Consider the following 17,410-nt stretch of genomic DNA (forward strand, 5'->3'; position numbering starts at 1 on the left):
TAACACTGCTAATTCTCATCTTACAATAGACAACTCTTGTTTTTAGTGTAAATGTGGAAATCAGATCAGAGCAGATCTGTTCTTGTAGGATACGTGGTGACCCCAAAAGCCAACAAAATTTTCAACTTTTTGTCTTTAACAGAAAACTGCGCTGCAGTGTTTTGTTGTTTTTAATAATAACTAGGAGTGTCAAAATGTGTGTTAATTCTAAGTTAATTTAAAGTTCCTTTAACGCCACTAATTTTTTCAAAGCGCGATTAATGACCGCCCCTTACTTGAAAAGTCTGTACTCTGGGAATTCCAGTCGAAACGCAGCACGTCAAAATGTTGCCTTAATAAATGTAATAATAATGCATATATTTGTGGAGGCTGGAGTCAAGTTGTATTAAGGTATTAAGGTAAAGATCAGATAGCTCTTAATATGAAAATAAAAATTCACTGATCTGTCACCAAGGTCCTACAAATGCAATTATGCCATCTAGTGGCAGAAAAATGACATCAACACAAATCAATATCACACTAGTTTTTTACAGTACAGTGCATCTTTTAAATTTTAACTAAATTTTACAAATTATTATGAAATTACTGTATCAATGACTCTAACACTTTAACACTTTTTCCCCACGTTTATGTTAACAAGAGTATGAAAACGTAGAAAAATATGTTATTGTACATTTAGAACAGATTTAGAATTTGTGATTAATCGTGAGTTAAATATTGAAGTCATGCGATTAATTATGATTAAAAAATTAATCGCCTGACAACCCTGATCATAACAGACAAAAAAAACAAAATATAATTGGTTGATACTTTGGTTTTAGCATCATGTTTAATAAATAAAGTTGAAGAATGTCAAAGTGCTGTTGTGATATTTTTTTTCTGTTTGTGATTCTTGGAGGAGAAAATTTGGACAGCCCAAGTTTAAATACTCAAAACACAAGTTTCTGATCGTCAGCATTCACATGGGCTAAGTTGAAACTGCTGTTTCAACCCATCTTTTGGTCAATGGGCTTGTGAAGTCATAAAGGTGAAGGTGGTAGTAGTGAGACCGCTCCAGAAGATGTCTTACATGTTTATGCAGCACCGCAGTCCATTGGCTTCAGGCGTGGAGCGCCTGGCTTGCGGTGGGCTGCGTGTCTGCGTGAAGCTGGCATGGATGCACGTTTCCCAGCATCTGGTCCTCATTAGAGGAGCCGAGAGTATAAAGTAAGGAGCTGACGGGGGCTGGGAACACTCGACTTCCAGACTGGATCATGGGCTTTACTGCGTGGCTGTGTTTGCTCTGCCTGCAGGCGAGCCTGCTGTCTCATGCGCTTGACTGCTCCGGAGGAAGGCTGACCGACTTGTGCGTCAACACGCAGACGGCGGACGAGCAGGTAGGATGCGCTTCATCCTTTGAAATGAAAGGAAATAATTCACCGTCACTGTGTAGTGATGAACTCTTTTTTTTTAATTGAGATCATGTTCTGATGTTAAAATGTTTCGTTATACATCAACTAAATCAAAGGGGCACATCCACACTAGTCAGTTATTTGAAAAATAATTCTAAAATCACTTAAATGCCCCAAAATATAATAAATACAGTAAAATCTAAAATATTTATTTTAGAATAATCTTATAAATGTTTTTTGTATCTAGGGTAAAGGTCAGTTACTGTTGTGTGATGCACTGTACACAAAACATGCCACAAAATAGTATTGTACTGTATTATATTATGTGTAAAATGAGCTGGTTGCCCTAAATCTGAACTATTTTTATTTATTTATTTATTTATCTATCCATCCAATTATTTTAACAAAAAAAATGCCTACGGACACTCCAAAATCTTGTAGAAAGTCTTCCCAGGAGATTTGTGACTTCAAATACTACACAATATTTACTTATATATAGATTTGTTATCTGTCAAGGCCATCCTACACTCTAAAAACTGAATTGTTGAACCAATGTAAGTCTAAAAAGAGAATTGTTGACATTGAATTGCTCAACAAGTGGTAACACATAATTGAATTAAGTTAATCCAAGTTAATATATTACATTTAATTAATTGAGTTCATTAAACTTAATATATTAATTTGAAATTAACTTAATCCAAGTTAATATATTATGTTTAATTAATTGATTTAATTAAACTTAATATATTAATTTTGGATTAACGTAATTCAATTGTATGTTACCACTTGAAGCAAGTTGGTCACAAATTCTCTTTTTAGATTTAAGTTAGGTTCAACAATTCCCTTTTTAGAGCGTTGTTCATGTATCCATATATTGTTTTTCCATTGTGACTCCCTGGAATAAGGCCGCTGTGTGTGTCTATGTGTGATAACAGTAGCGGGCAAGTGTGCTTCAAGACTGCAGCAGACAAAATAACCCTGAAGAGCAATGACATATAATTAGATTGTCCAACTGGAACAGCATCTCATTGTAATGGTTTTTGCCACCATAATGCCAAAAACACCCAAAATAAAACCCACTGTGGAACAAAAAGCCCTCTGAGCCCTTTTTTGTTTTTGTTTCATGTGGCTGCAGGCTGTTTGACTTCAAACGTGCGGTTAGGCATTTTTCTGCGGAAAGTCGTAGTGTTTTGTCCATAATAGCCCTCCTCATCTGGACTATAGATTGTACAGCTGCAAGAGTTGAAATGGATTGTGTCTGCCACATGGAAGAATTTTCATAAGGGAAGGAACTTTCTTGTCAATATAAGGAAGTTGGTGGCACATATGTGCTTTTGTGTTAGCTTTTGGATAGGAAATTATGTGTGCACATTTGTGGGCGTCAAATGTATGTAGCGGTGGAACCACATGTAACTTTACTTCAGTTTAACTTGGCTTCCACATGGTCATTACCGTGTTCAATGCAGTGAAATATCTGAAAAATTATTTTTTGGCACTCTGACTCATAATAGAGCAGAATGAGACGTCGTTGGATTTTAGCTCACTGTATGCTAAAATGATAGTTGTTGAACTCATGGGAGTGGGTGGGGGGTGGTGTTATGAACTCGCTATGTTTTTTGTTCCTAAGGGGCAGGAAAAATATAAGGCCACTGGGTATGACCGTATAGGGCGTCCTAATATGTGTTTGTTGTTTTAGTTTATTTAGCTACATGAATGTTGCAAAATATTTCCAAACTGACTTTCATTAAAGGCGATTCGGTGAACATGACACTACAAAGCAATGCAATTCCAAGATTCTTTGGTGTCTTTTTGTTTTGTTTGACTTCAGCGATGGGCGAGCACCAATAACAGATATTGATTTCGAAACAACACACGGCCTTATTTCAAGGTGTCGGTACTCACGAAGGTGGCTGATACCATTTTCAGCTACTGTCTTGTTGCCATTTTACGATCAGGAACAAGAAATTTGAAATGACAAGAATAGAAAATGTTTATTATTTCATGTAATTTTAAGAAAAACCTTATATTATTATTATTGCTATTATTTAGATTTTTTTTTTTTAATTATCTATCATAATTTTTTGGGGGGGGGGGAATTTTATGTATCAACCGAACTAGTGGTATACTCAAGAGTTGAATATTCTTACTTGTATCTGTCTGAAAGAAATGGTTTCCAACATCCTTGTGTAAAACTTAGGGCTGTCAGGTGGTCAAAATGTTTAATCGTCATTAATCGCATGACTTCAATAGTTAACTCACGATTAATCGCAAATTTTATATTTGTTTTAAATGTGCAATAAAATATTTTTTCTAAATTTTCATATTCTTGTTAACATAAAAATGGAAACAACATGTTAAACTAATAGAAATATGGATGCACCCTTTCGTCATTGATACAGTAATTTCATAATAATTAATCAATTTGAGTTAAATTAAAAAATAAGTACTGTGTTATATTGATTTGTGTTGAGGTCATCATCTGCCACTAGATGGCATAATTTCATTTGTAAGACCTTGGTGACACCTCAGTACATTTTTTATTTCATAATTTAATCTTGAATCTTAACATGAAGTAACTTGTTAAATTCTGCACACTTAGTTCAGAACTATCAAATGATTTTTTTTTATCAGATTAATCACATTTTAGAATTCTGATTAGTCACGATTAATCGCCGAATAAAAAAGGCTTTTTTTAATCAACATTTTTTCCCCGCCAAATTTGAAGAGCACCGGTTAAGTGTTAATTCTTTTTTACATGTAATATTATGAGTATTTTTTATCCACTGCACATGCTCATCCTCCTCTTTTTCTAATCAGTTAATTACTTGCATAATTTGAAATGGGAAAAAAAATAACCCCGATATTTTGACATGAACAAATATTCTAAATGTGATACGCAAACATTAATTAAATGCTTTACTTTAATGCATGAAATTATGTTTATTGCTCAAACACAACCTGTGTTACCTTAAATGTAGCCATCTGCTGTCACGCTAAAGGATAATCTATGGTCAAAATTAATAGTGCAATTAATCTGTGTTGTTTCATGATTAATGCGATTTTTTGGGGGGGTTAATTAATCAATTAACGCTTTAACTTTGACAGCACTAGTTATTATTAAATTTATTACTGCTTAATTTTGTCGTGGACGTGTCTGCTGCATTACGATTGGAATTCCCTCAGTACAGGTTTTCCAAGTTAGAGGCGGTCATTAATCGCATGTTTAAAAAATTTGTGGCATTAAAATAATTAAAAATTAACTCAAAATTAACACACTAATTTTGACACCCCTAGTAAAAATAATATCAAAATGAATTGAATGTTATCGTTAATCAAGTGCAATTTCTCATTCTATTCCCAGACGGGTGAGCAGGGCCTGCAGCAGTCATTACCTGCAAGTGAAGAACAGGTATGTACCACCTTTTACAATTATCTCCACACAAATAGAAGAGAGTACACATGTTGCTCATGTAAGGAAGGCGGCAACTATAAACGAGTGAGGAAAATTAAATTAAATACAGCTTGGTTGCTGATTTTAATCTTCTGCACAGCCGTGAAATGCAAAACAGCTACATCGCTTCATTCAAAGCTATTAAGATGAGATCAGTGATACACATTGTAGTTGTAATAAAGCTACGGCGGTGTGACCATGGAAACATGGTGGAGCCCAGATGAGCAATCTGGCTTGTCGGCAGCTCGGAAACGCGGAATGACATGATGCATGTTCCAATTATGTCAGTGCCAAAGAGCCACATGCAGCAATGTGATGAAAAATGGGCATACTTGTCGCAATGTAGGTCAAGGGCAATCAGAGTGAGCACTGTAAACAGCATCACTACTAATAAGGAAAGCCGATGTTTTTATTTGTCTACTATCTCAGGTCAGGAAGGGAATTACGATAGAGACTCTTTTTTTTTTTTTTGCATGATTACTTAGCTCAGAAAATGAATTATTGATGTAGTCAGTAGTGTAATAAATTGACCACAAAGTCCAAATTGGAAACCTGTTACCTTTCATGCTGACAGTCCATTTGTTATGGCACACGGGCAGGATCAGGATCAATAACATTTCCTTGTTTATGCTCAGATCAATGAGAAATGCAGGAAAGGGTTTTTATGACCATGAATGAATGGAGTTGGACGGCTAATAAATAAATAAACAAGATTTTGATTGAAATGGTGGTGTCATTCTGGGTCACATAATAACTTGATTGTTGCGTTGTAGGTTCTGCACAGGCACAAGAGACAGTTGGAGAGGAGAAGCCACGCCCACCCAGGTCACACCAAACTTCCTGGAGCGTTCACCGTAAAAGGCTTTCCAAAAAGTCTCATCCAGGTCATTCCACGCACATTACAGAGATAGTGTGTGTGGATACGTGTGCCTAATTGCCATATCGAACCTTCTCCAGGCTGACAGGTCCAGGCGACACTTGGCTCAAGCGGCGAATAAGAAGAAGAACAAGCGTAAATCCCGCGTCGGCTCCTTTTCCCTCCTTAGCAACGATAAGCTATCCAACCCCCTACAGGTGAGTCTCCATGACAACCCCCGAGCAGACACACAGCTGGGACAAAGAGCCTTGTTGCGCAGGCTGGATCAATCTAGAAATTGATTGAAATAGACGCACATGTGAATGCTGAGAACTGGTTTGTCCTCCAGGTGATCAGAGCGAGAAGACAGGTGAAGCAGCCCAAATTCGCCACGTTTGGTCGGCCTGGTGAGTCATCTTGTAATGTCATTTCCTACCTCCATCAAAAACATCATTTCTCATAAGTTGTGTGTGTGTTTTCTGTCCAGCGAGGTCCGCATAACGGAAGACCCAAGAGAAGCATAAAGGCAATAACAGCATCGTGTTATTATGCTTAAATCGACGAACACAGGAAAAGATGTGTCCAGATCTTAGAAGGAAAACAAATAGACAATCATACAAGCAGTGAAACAGTTTGTGTGTGTAAATCATTAGTTTCAGCTCTAAGATAGTCTATTGATTAGTTAGCAATTATATGCTAAGTTTCTAATATGTATATGCCTGCATGTTATGAAAACAGTTAGAAAAAGATGCACGAGGCATTTTTGTTTAGTATTAATATTATATTTTATTAGATATTGAGGGGGTATATTTTTGCAGAAATGTTTTGTTGTTTTTATATGAGATTTCAATAAAGATTTAGTTGAGAAAAGACTGTGTTTAAGTCCTGAAGCTTTATGAGAGATTTCCTTTTAGAGGGATACTTGACTCATTAAGCCATTTTCAGCAGCAAAAAGTTCATATTTTTTCTAGAATTAATTTGGTAACTTTATTATTTTTCATGTACAATTAATACCTTTAAATGCTATTTTTTTCCACCTGCTGTCAACTGCTTGCTGACCAAACCCAGAAAACGGATGAGCCGTGATTGGTCGTTACCTACTTCCTCAGCACATGTGATGTAATCTTCAGTCAACAGCAAGTGGAAAAAATAGTTTTTATAATTTGTTATTAATTGTACAAGAAAATAGTCATCAAAATTACTCTGGACAAAATATTAACGTTTTACTGCTGAAAATGGCTCAATGAGTCAAGTATCCCTTTTAAATCAGGAGAGGGACGTGCAGTCAGGGTAGGCAGAAGAGGCAGTGCTTCCCTGTCCCATCTCCTGCATGAGAAAGAAAAAAAACACTCATGACAACATTTAATTATTTTCGATTTTAATTCTCTAAGCCATGCATTGATTATCTTTTTCAACCCTCTGATGTCATCATTAAAATAGATGAATTTGCATAATTCCTGTTTAAATGCATGGGTAAGAGTATCATTCATAACCAATTTTGACACGGATTGATTTGATAGAAACATCAGACATGCCGTTATGATATCAGATAAGTAATCGTGCTTTCATAATATGTAAAGGGAAAAAAAACTTCCATTTTGGGTTCATATTTTTATACCAAACTCCAGAGGACTTAGTGACTCACCACTTATGAACCTCACCGCACATCACAGCCACACTTTCACACTCAGTGCATCATTAAATCATTTTATATCAGTTCTTAATGCAGTGTAGTCTTTTCCTCTCTCTTTCCTGGAATAATACCTTACATTTCTGACTCTGGCATCTACAAAACCGCCTGTATGACTGACTCATAAAAGCAAATATCAAAGGCTTCAGTTGCCAATTTTAGATGGCAATGTTGCAATGCAGGTACACTTGAGAGTTTGAGAAAAGGGTGAAAATGTTACCAAGTGCAAATAAAGTGTTTGTGTGCATGGAAGATGTATAAAAAAAATAAAAAATAAAGTAGTTAAGAGCATCTGTTTCATGCATCATAATACAGCTATTCAAGTATCTCATGTCACTTTTAATTCATTTGCCCACAAAATGGAAACAGTGTGGTCCAGACCAGCAGATTAGGCTGAAGTGCTTCTGCAGGACACTGACGTCAATGCGCGCACATTAACCAGAGCTTGAACAACAACTCTGCCTATTTACAGCGTCAGGGTGAGCTGAGATTCAATAAATCACCAAATGAGTGATGGCTTGGAAATAAAAGCTGCAAGTCTGATTTCTAAAACTGTTTCATCAGAAAAGCCCCATGTGATCTGAGGCAAGACAATCCAAAATTAACTGCATGACTCATCCACCACTCATTTACCAATCAAACCTAGAAGCTATTAGGAGGTTTTTGAGGCTTCTTAGATGCAAGTCAATGGATAACCTATTCCCAGCACATGTACGTTACTGATATTATATGCTCCGTCTGGAGGAATATACACGAGTCGTCACACAACCTGGAATACCAGGATGTGAGGGGTTGTCTTGGTTACAAACAAATATGGGAAGCCAAAAACAGTGACGCTCTACAAAAGACCAAAGGTCTTATTATGTGTATTCACAGGCATCGACAGCTAAGTGGCATCAATTCACTCCTTTGTCACACTTCCTCCTCAGAATGTACTAGGAACTTGTACTAAAAGGTATTTGTGTAAACTGGTACTCATACAATGGCACCACTAAATAACATAAGGTATTTTTTTCTACCTATATATTGAAAGCTTTTGGGGTTTGTTTATAGTACCAAAAAAAACTACCTACCTTCACACCTGCCTATACCTACCTGCACTGTCAGGAGAAAAAAAAAGTGTACTTTTTTGTTTTTCAAGGTACAACTTTTTGTTTTGTAGCCTACAGGGTCCATAATTGATCACAAAAGAAGTACTGTTAATGGTTAGAAAAGGTATGACTGGCAAAATCTTTTTGTTCACAAATAAGGGTACAAACGAGTTAAAAAATAAAAAAAAAATAATAATTTAAGCCTTTGCAAATGCCTTTCAAAAGAGCAGACTGTTGTACGGGTTGCAGTTGAAAGACATAAGCAGTAGAAATAGTAATCCAGACCAGGGATGGGAAACTTAATACACTTTTAACGAACTGTCAACGGTTCTCGTGAAGAAAAAAAAATCATTTTTGCTTGTGTACTTTTCAGCCCTATTTGGTTTCCAGGATGCATTGCACCATAAAAAGTCAAATGCCCCAAAAAAAAAAGCCTTTGCAAATACCTTTCAAAAGACCCCACTGTTGTATAGATTGCAGTTGAAAGACATAAACAGTAGTAGTAGTAATCCAGACTAGGGAGAGGAAATTTAATACACTTATCTGTCAACAGTTCTCGTGAAGAAGAAGAAGAAAAACTAACATTTTTGCTTGTGTACTTTTGGACTTTTCAGCACTACTCCGTTCCCAGGATGCATTGCGCCATAAAATATTTGACTTCTTCCATCCTAAGGTTGCTAATCATTATCCTTTTCAGTGTGTTTATGTTAACCATGCTAGTATTAGACAAGCACCCTCACTGTCCACTTTTAAAACTCGTCTTAAAACCAATTTTTGTTCTATGGCCTTTAACACAGCATGAGACTAAGCTCTTTTGGTGCTCATTTATTTGTTTTACTCTACTTTATTGTTCATATTATTTTTATTTCAACTATGAATCTATTATGTGTTATGTTCACAGTACGGCACTTTGTAGCCCATTCAGCTGCTATTCTTTTTTTAAAGTGCTTTATAAGTAAAGTTCAGTTAAGAAACATAGTTCGTTAAATGTGTATCTTAAATTTAAGTTGCACATTGTTAAAATGAAACCATGACTTAACATATGTGAACGAAACGAAACACCCCAGTTAACTCTTCTGATCTCTACGTTAGAAAATTCTTCATTAACTTGTTCTTCTTCATTAATTGAGATGAACAGGTGAGAATGCTACTAAGTGATGTCTGCCATCTAGTAGTAACTTAAACTGATCAGGTGTGACCTAGATAGTCGCCCCTTAGGCATATAAATGTTTGCCTACAAACTGCACAAATTGTTTAAGGAGTACAACTTGTGTACCCTTGAGGAGGGGAAGTTACAAATTTAGTAAACATTTTCTGACAGTGAGTGTACCTACCTAAGTAGGTAGCTAGCTATTGTTGGATTATTAACATTGTTTTTCAGTTTCAATTTATATTTTAACCGTTTTGGATATTAGTTATAAAGATATAAATATAAGACAAAAGTTAATTCATATGTTAAGCCAATCTATAGTCCTTTGTTCTCTTGAAAGAGAAGGGTAACAAGTTTATTTTCTATATTATCTAAAGGGAGTATAGCTAGTACCAGTCTCAGTCGGTCGAAGAGAGTCCAAGGACAGGCTGATTTACTATTGTTCAAGTCTAATCTGATTTGTACTCATGGGAGGGGAGCACTGACTTGGAATAAAAAACTGTGTGCGAGAGGAGAAGGGACACACAATCTGAACGGAACACGGCTTGAGTGTCTTCATTTTGTGTGATCAGAAGCTTCTGAATAATTATACCTTTGCAAAGGGACTTCTTCACCAGAATCTCACCATTCAGTTAATTGAACACGCAAAGAGTACAATACAAATATTGTGAACTCCAACACTATACACAAATAGCTGCTCCAGCGTTACAGAGAGGAGGCTAGCTAGGTAGCTAGCTAGCTCACCTACTTACCAATCAACCCACAACCTCTCTACTTACCTATACTTACCTAAATAACTATCTACCCATCTGTCAATCTACCTATCAACCAATATGTACTTGCCTATCTACATCTCTACTTAAAAACCTCCCTATTTTAACTGAACAACATATTCACGTTTGGAACTGTTAGCCCACAAAGGTACAATATGACGAGAGTGAAACCCACACAACAAACAATGTTGTGCCTGAAAAACTCCTCACTATAACCGAATGACGACCAAATGCTACAAACGTCACCAAACCACAAAACTACTACATTGTTGTGGACAGTGGGCACAAATAAAGCAATTCCGCAAGTGTCAACAAGGGTGTTCCATCGTAGCATTTGTCACACACAAACAATTTTTGTGTCATAATGACTTGTCTAGTGCTGTGTGTAAAAGCCAAGAACAGCCAAAAAGCTGTAGGCTGGGGATAGGAAATGGTGTCGTCAGAGAAATGCATTATTTGACAGTTTCCCGTATGGCATGTATGTAGTTAGCGGGCTTTACGGTCAATGTGCTTTGCAGGCACTAGAAACCACTGCTTAAATGTTTGTCGCTTGTTGATGAGAGCCTCTCATCATGACATGAAATGTGGCACGAAGATTAAAGTCTAAAACAAGTTCGGGTCATCTCTGAAACAAAAACTCATGTGATCATTCGCCAAACCATTCGGTATGTGGCATTTAAAACCAGTTAGTTAACATCTCCTAAAGTCCGCCATGACAGCTTTTATTGAATGATGGCAGCAAGGATAAGACCGGTTTGACAATGGTTGAGTTCCATAAAAATGGAAGGCTAAACCAACATGACTTGTACTATACAATCAAAAATTTACTTTCATTTCATGTTGCCATCAAAGCAGTGAATGTTTTTAGCGTATTTCCTGTGTGATTTTGTGGTGATTGACAGTGAAGAAGAGGTAGTCCCTCTCATCTATTTTCAAGCTGGCCGCATACTGTGACCACGCGTTCAGGCTGGATTCGCCTCGTTCCCCTTTTTCATCTCCTGCCGCCTCCGATCAGACACACAAGAGAGGCTGTTGTCTTCCCTCACCCCCTGTGCCCTTCTTCTCGCCTGACAAAACCCCTCCCAGAAGTGCCCTAGGCCCGCCAAAACCCTCGCGCAAGTGCTGTCACAGGAGCGTCACTCATGCTCTTATGGTAAAAGCGTAAAACAAGAAAGCAGGAAATGGATGTTGTGTTACTTGGTATGTGGAACTCCTCTGCACGCTGACCTTACAGCATGGATGAGTGTGGGAGTCGTTTTTTTATGACATTTTTTGCTTATATTATAAATAAATCCTTTGTTTGCCAGCCCACATATATTTTGTGATAATTCCATCAATTTAATGTCACATTTGCATCAAATAAAGTGCTGTGCAATTTTAAAATTCCTGTTTTCACCAAACCATTAAGCATTTATTGATTGAAAATTGCTGACTTTGACCTCCAGCTGCCTGCTTTGACATTATCACGTACTTTAGGTGAAAACAGCACTTTGAATCAGAAACAAGTGTTAAAGGCAATTTTTACACAATTGTGTGAGAGTCAGAGCATAGATAAATGGATTGACGGATGAACGGATGGACAGACATGTTTTTGTGTTTTAGATTTAAAAAATTAATAGAAAAAAAAAAGTAAAATATGGTGATACAAGCATTTCAATGCTGTGCAGTTATACACCAACACAATTTGACAGTGTCCTAAAATTTTGCATAGAATTCTTATTGGATTGTTCAAATGTACTAATGTAGAGTAAATTAACCTGCAAGCCAATAGTGTATTTGTCAGACATGACCACTTGGCTATCAATGATCCAATGATCTGTGGTTTCCAAACTATGGCTCAGGGGGCCATTTGCAGCCCGCAGTGCATTTTTTTTAGTGGACCACGGCGTATACCAAAAATAACTTTTGACATGGCCCGCAATGCTAACATTTCTTCATTTATTTATTTATGTGGGGGGGTTAGCTTTAGATGTGTAGTTGTCGAAAAAAGTGGGGTGGATGTGAGTGATGTGACCACTACTACTAATATTTTCTAGACATGGAAAGACTAATTAATTTACAGCTAAAATAGTTACTGAATTTCTCTTTATAACACAGTGAAAAATCAAGATAATTCATTTTCAGAAACAAAAAGTTTTCTCAATTTTTTTCTCCACTTAATGTCATGTTCTGATTTGTGAACATATCACATCAATGAGCCTCAATTCAGGTCATCCCAAAACTGAAAAACTATCCTAAACTATTTGCATTGATTCATTGATTTTTAGCATGAAGGTAACGTTAAAATATAATAACAATAATAATAAAGCTGACCCTCGAATCCTTCTCTTTTTCCGTATGCAGCCATCAGAGGAAAACGTTTGGACACGGCCACAAACAAATCAGATGTAGATAAAACCATGTCTGAGGGCAACACGTTTTGTAGTTCCCCACCAGAGGGTGCTGTTTTTCTTTAAAATATGTTTCAGTCGCTGTCTAAGGAATTTATCATGAAAAAGCCCACCTGACTGTAAGGAGTCCCCAAAGTAGCTGCAGGATGTGGGGACTCAAAGCACGAGTGGGTCAGAGAAGAGACAGACTGGAAGGGCTGGAGCATGGCAAGCGAGGGTGGAAATCCAGTGACCGTGAGGTATTTCTGATGTAGCCACAAACTTCCTGTACAGAAAGGAAGCACAGAGGTAGGATGAGAACAAACAGGGAGGGCAGCCTGGGTGGTATGAAATGTCTTGTCTCCTTTAACCACTCACTGACTTGTTTCATACCATGTGTGAAAATTACAAAGTCTTTATGTGCCGTTTCTGAAAACAAGGGTGGAACATTAAATTCCTATAACATTCCTCAAAGGCAAGAGACTCATGGAATCTTTGAGGCAGGAAATATTATGAATAAGCAGCAGCATGAGGTCACTGTCTGAAAGTCTACAAGCCACTTCAAGGAGCTCTGGTAAAGAGCAAAACTATCTTGGGGATGTGGCCGCAGAAGGAACCTGTTTTGGTTTTCTAAGCCCGACTTCAATTTCGAGGACATTTTAAAGAAGCGGCAACGTTAGATTATTATCATGTCTTACTGAAATGTTTCCATCACTTCTTCACATTCGGTCTCTTTCCATTGAGAATTGTTGAAAAACGTCCGTACATGCTCAGAAATCCACTAAAGAGCTACAGCATGAATAATTCAGGAGGTTAAATATTTCCCTGGCCGCTGTGTTGACAGGCTTGATGCTTGCTGGCCAAGGGAAGTATGAACTCCCTGCGAATTTGGATTCCTCACTGCAAAGCGGGTGGCACTTCAGATGTCCTGGAGGGGATCAATCATTTTGTCAGCCTTTCCGACACTGCAGCTTTCAAAGAGCTTTGTCAGCATCTCTGTAATCAAGGAACATTTGTATACAATCCAAATCACATGCTGCTTATGCACATATATGGTACTTCATCATGACAAAATGGGGGACATTCTAAATAAATGAACCCTACTAGTGTTATGGATATGTACTATCGCATTCAGTCCTAGACAGCATTCTAATACAATGACTTTTGGCCCTTAAAGGTGATGTCATAGTTGTCTGTCAGTGTTGCCTAGTAGAGACTGCCCTCTAGTGGTTTTAGTAAGAACTACAACACGAAGCAGGACCGTTTTTGCGTTTTGTTTTATTTAATGGGCATTCCTGTGCATTTTAGAGCATGATAACTTCTATCAACCATTTATAGCATTTTGCTACAACGATGTGAGTTTTTAATGCAGTTGTTGGTTTTCTGTGCCTTGTTATCTCTTTGGATAGTGGGGGGACATGGTTGACTTTGAGCAAGGTTCACCACCTTGTCCCTCTCTAGAGCCGCCCTCATGGTTTGCTCTACAAGGACTTGAAATTTGTCGTCCATCCTCCTGATCGCAGGTTCGTAGGCGTGGCACTGCGCTTTGAGCCTCCTCATCTCCTCCAGAAGTCTGTTGTTCTCTTGCCCGGCACGCTTGCGCTTCATCCACTGCGTGTCTCGGGCCTTCTGCGCCCTCGCCAGCGTATCTGCCGAGGTTGAGGCTGCCAGCTGGTATTCCTCCCTCTCACGTAGTGCGTTCTTCAGTTCGTTGTGCAAACGCTGGTTCCGGACATAAACGTCCGGAACCTCGCCAAAGCGCTTGGTATTCAGCAAGCCCTTCTGCGCCATCTCCGTTTGGAATTTGTCGAGAGTTGCAGTCATCTTCAGTTGACTTAGAAAATTGCGTATGAAGTCGTCCGCGGTGACGTGCAGTTCGGAGGCGGTGGTCGTATCGAATCCGGAAGAAACTGCATGGCCTCTTCTCGCTCGCTCATTTATGGTTTTAACTGCCGCTTCCAAATCTTCATCTCCTTCTGTCAAGCTAGCATCATCATCACCATCATCATTGTCACCCTCATCATCATCTTCTTCATCATCTTCTTCTTCGTTATCATTAGGCCTAACATCAACATTCTCATTATCACTATCGTGATCATCAGCACCATCAGCACCATCAGCACCGTCACCGTCATCATCATCATCATCGCCATTACCGTCATCGCCATCATTGACATCAACTTCATCATCAACACCATTGTCTTCATCACGATCATCACCGTCAGGATCAAGCATATCGTCTTGTTCCATTGCATTATCGTCTGTGCTCATAGTTAGAAGGAAAACTTGACACTATCTCATTGTTAAATGACCGTCGAGTTGTGAATCCACTATAGCAAAATGTGGCAACGTCCAAAAACCGTCGTCAACACTCGTCGATTATATTTAAGTAAACAAACGTGGTAACGTTATAGGTATTTTAACTCGTCACGACCTGTTAATCTCTTTTCCGTGGGACTTGTCGCTCGACCGTTTTGCTTTGTTGTTACTACTGTGGTGTCATACACGTTTCCATGGAGATGGCAGATAAATTCACGCGAGAATTTCCCAATGCTGCGTCACAGGCAAATCAAACAACGCGAGCGTTCCGTAATCTCGCTATCTGTCGTAACCAAACTGTCATGGCGGACCACAAAGAAGCGCCCTTGTCAACAGGGCCAAAAACATTGGACCCAAACGAATATTTTAATGTTTCACCGGAATATCGAAGGACTGAGGATGCCAGGGCGGCAATGCGGGCGAATCTGAAAAGGCAGTACCAGCTACAACTTAACAACCCGCACAGAAAAGAGCTTATTGTAAGTGGCTACCGCAAACTAAGAATGTCAACCTTGGAGAAACGGACGAGCAAGTATGCTATTGCTAACATATTCGCGTGTAAACATTATTTATGGGTATATTTCACACCCGCTAGACGGGCTGCTTTATTAGCATGCTAACTACGTGGATTTGTATTTTAAAGGCATTATCAAATTATATCGTAATCATTGCCTACATGATGGCAAGAAAACGAGTAGAGTCAACCCCCGTTTAGCACGGTATATCACGTTCCAGACTAACTCATCTTTGAAACCACAATTTTGTTTTAAGCTTGTGGGAGGGTTTAATTAGACTAAACACTTTTAGACTTAATATTAAACATGCTACCTCAGGGGTGGGCAAACTCTGTCTTCGAAAGCCGCAATCCTGCAGGTATCGGATGTTTCCCTTCTCCAACACAGCTGATATATGATCACCTCATCAGCAAGCTCTGCATAAGCCTGATAAAGATCCTGTTGATTGAAATCAGCTTGTGTTGGAAGAGGGAAACCTCCGAAAGCTGCATGACAACGGCCATCGAGGACCGAGTTTGCCCACCCATGTTGCTACCCTGTGTCACTTTTTACACACATAAACGTACCTATGAAAAATAGTAGATGGCAAACATAAAAAGTGTAGAAAGTACTGTATGTGTTGTAGCCTTTGTGTCTTGAATGGGTAGGGCCTGATAGGGTGGCGTGTGAGTGTGGGTGTGAGATGTGGCCAAGAGCAGCTCCACCATGGATGTGCTAATTGTATTTATTTTATTGTTTTAACCGCTGAAAAGTGCATCTACAACTTTGCCACCCCTTTCCCACATGTAAGCGCATTACACTAAGAAGTGTGTATCATGATAGCAAAGGTAGCAAGGCTAACTGCTATTGTCATTCATTACCTGCTTAAAGACTGTCGCTATGTTGGCCAGACATTTTGCTGCTCCATAGAGCCATCCTTACTCTTTAAATATACTATGTGAACTTACTTAAAAAATATATATATCATTTTTTATTGTACTACAGCATGATCCTGCCCAGACACGCTGGACGTTCGCCCGTAACAACCCCTACCCACACTTCAAGGTCAACTTTAAGACGTCTCTGTTGGGCGCCATGTTTGGGGTTTTTCCACTCTTCTTCTGGTACTATGTCATCAAGACAGACAGGGTATGTACACTAGTTGCTTTATTTTTTTAAATGGTGTGTGTTAGGGATGTCACTCAATGTTTAGAATCAAATATTCAATTGATTGCTCAGTTAATCAACCGCCTCCCGCCATCACACACAAGTTGCGCATACATTACAGTGTGTAGGCTCCAAACAACATAGAGTGTGGTAGCATATATTTCATTGCCTAATGAATATAAACATGTAACCTCTAGTAGTATGTGTCGGCTGGCTGGCTTGTACTCAGGCCAACATGTTCCTGTGTTCCCGTCTCCAAGCTTTGCCAGCTCCGCTTTGCAGTAATTACATAAACTTAATTTGATCATTTAAATTTTTTAGTAATTGGAAATATTAAATAGATTTAATAATTGTGATTGTCACACGATCATTTTCTGAGCAGACTAGGAAGATAAAATCATTCTAAACATACACCACACCACAAGTTAATCGGTTACAATAATCTTTAAGAGCTCTCGGATAATAGGCTCAAAATCAGCCTGATATTTTGGTTGTGTTTCTTTACAGGACCGGCGAGAGCAACGCATTAAAGACGGAACTGAGGACCGCAGGCATCATTTGCAATCGTGAGCTCCGCTGTACACAGACCACACTGTCTCTTGTGTATGTATGTAATTATAAACGAAATAAAACTAGACTGTCATAATTTAAAATGTTGT

General features: G+C 38.4%; 3 protein-coding genes across 4 annotated transcripts; 2 read left to right on the forward strand and 1 right to left on the reverse strand.

Annotated features, from left to right (window-relative positions):
- Positions 1 to 1,048: 1,048 nt before the first annotated feature.
- Positions 1,049 to 15,267, reverse strand: LOC147155619 (sperm-associated antigen 16 protein-like). Of its 2 annotated transcripts, none has more exons than XM_086065837.1 (3): positions 14,218 to 15,267; positions 12,906 to 13,057; positions 1,049 to 1,393 (listed from the first exon to the last, which is right to left on the reverse strand). In XM_086065837.1, the coding sequence occupies exons 1-2, from the start codon at positions 15,040 to 15,042 to the stop codon at positions 12,965 to 12,967; spliced, it is 918 nt and encodes a 305-aa protein (XP_085921963.1). In that variant the 5' UTR covers positions 15,043 to 15,267; the 3' UTR covers positions 1,049 to 1,393; positions 12,906 to 12,964. The 2 variants fall into 2 exon arrangements, with proteins under 2 accessions (XP_085921963.1, XP_085921964.1); XM_086065838.1 differs by lacking the exon at positions 1,049 to 1,393 and adding an exon at positions 6,973 to 7,024.
- LOC147155620 (uncharacterized) lies at positions 1,121 to 6,563 on the forward strand. Its single transcript, XM_086065840.1, has 6 exons — positions 1,121 to 1,376; positions 4,753 to 4,800; positions 5,616 to 5,726; positions 5,800 to 5,916; positions 6,048 to 6,105; positions 6,186 to 6,563. Exons 1-6 carry the CDS (start codon positions 1,254 to 1,256, stop codon positions 6,197 to 6,199), a joined length of 471 nt encoding a protein of 156 aa, XP_085921966.1. The 5' UTR covers positions 1,121 to 1,253; the 3' UTR covers positions 6,200 to 6,563.
- Positions 15,268 to 15,352: 85 nt separating the features above from the next.
- Positions 15,353 to 17,404, forward strand: ndufb4 (NADH:ubiquinone oxidoreductase subunit B4). Its single transcript, XM_086065839.1, has 3 exons — positions 15,353 to 15,569; positions 16,590 to 16,733; positions 17,259 to 17,404. Exons 1-3 carry the CDS (start codon positions 15,393 to 15,395, stop codon positions 17,319 to 17,321), a joined length of 384 nt encoding a protein of 127 aa, XP_085921965.1. The 5' UTR covers positions 15,353 to 15,392; the 3' UTR covers positions 17,322 to 17,404.
- The last annotated feature ends 6 nt before the right edge of the window (positions 17,405 to 17,410 follow it).

This window comes from Leptonotus elevatus, chromosome 21 (genome assembly GCF_054856555.1).
Source record: "Leptonotus elevatus isolate MCC_2025b chromosome 21, RoL_Lele_1.0, whole genome shotgun sequence".
In the NCBI taxonomy this organism is placed as follows: domain Eukaryota; kingdom Metazoa; phylum Chordata; class Actinopteri; order Syngnathiformes; family Syngnathidae; genus Leptonotus; species Leptonotus elevatus.

What these genes read in the sequence shown, in the direction of transcription:
- LOC147155620 (XM_086065840.1), top strand. Translation starts at nt 1,254, where the DNA reads ATGGGCTTTACTGCGTGGCTGTGTTTGCTCTGCCTGCAGGCGAGCCTG. An exon ending in CGCAGACGGCGGACGAGCAG is followed by an intron (nt 1,377 to 4,752) that starts GTAGGATGCGCT and finishes TTCTATTCCCAG; the next exon opens with ACGGGTGAGCAGGGCCTGCA. An exon ending in TACCTGCAAGTGAAGAACAG is followed by an intron (nt 4,801 to 5,615) that starts GTATGTACCACC and finishes GTTGCGTTGTAG; the next exon opens with GTTCTGCACAGGCACAAGAG.
- ndufb4 (XM_086065839.1), top strand. Translation starts at nt 15,393, where the DNA reads ATGGCGGACCACAAAGAAGCGCCCTTGTCAACAGGGCCAAAAACATTG. An exon ending in CGCACAGAAAAGAGCTTATT is followed by an intron (nt 15,570 to 16,589) that starts GTAAGTGGCTAC and finishes ATTGTACTACAG; the next exon opens with CATGATCCTGCCCAGACACG. An exon ending in ATGTCATCAAGACAGACAGG is followed by an intron (nt 16,734 to 17,258) that starts GTATGTACACTA and finishes GTTTCTTTACAG; the next exon opens with GACCGGCGAGAGCAACGCAT.
- LOC147155619 (XM_086065837.1), bottom strand. Translation starts at nt 15,042, where the DNA reads ATGAGCACAGACGATAATGCAATGGAACAAGACGATATGCTTGATCCT. An exon ending in CGGCTCTAGAGAGGGACAAG is followed by an intron (nt 13,058 to 14,217) that starts GTGGTGAACCTT and finishes CTTTCTGTACAG; the next exon opens with GAAGTTTGTGGCTACATCAG.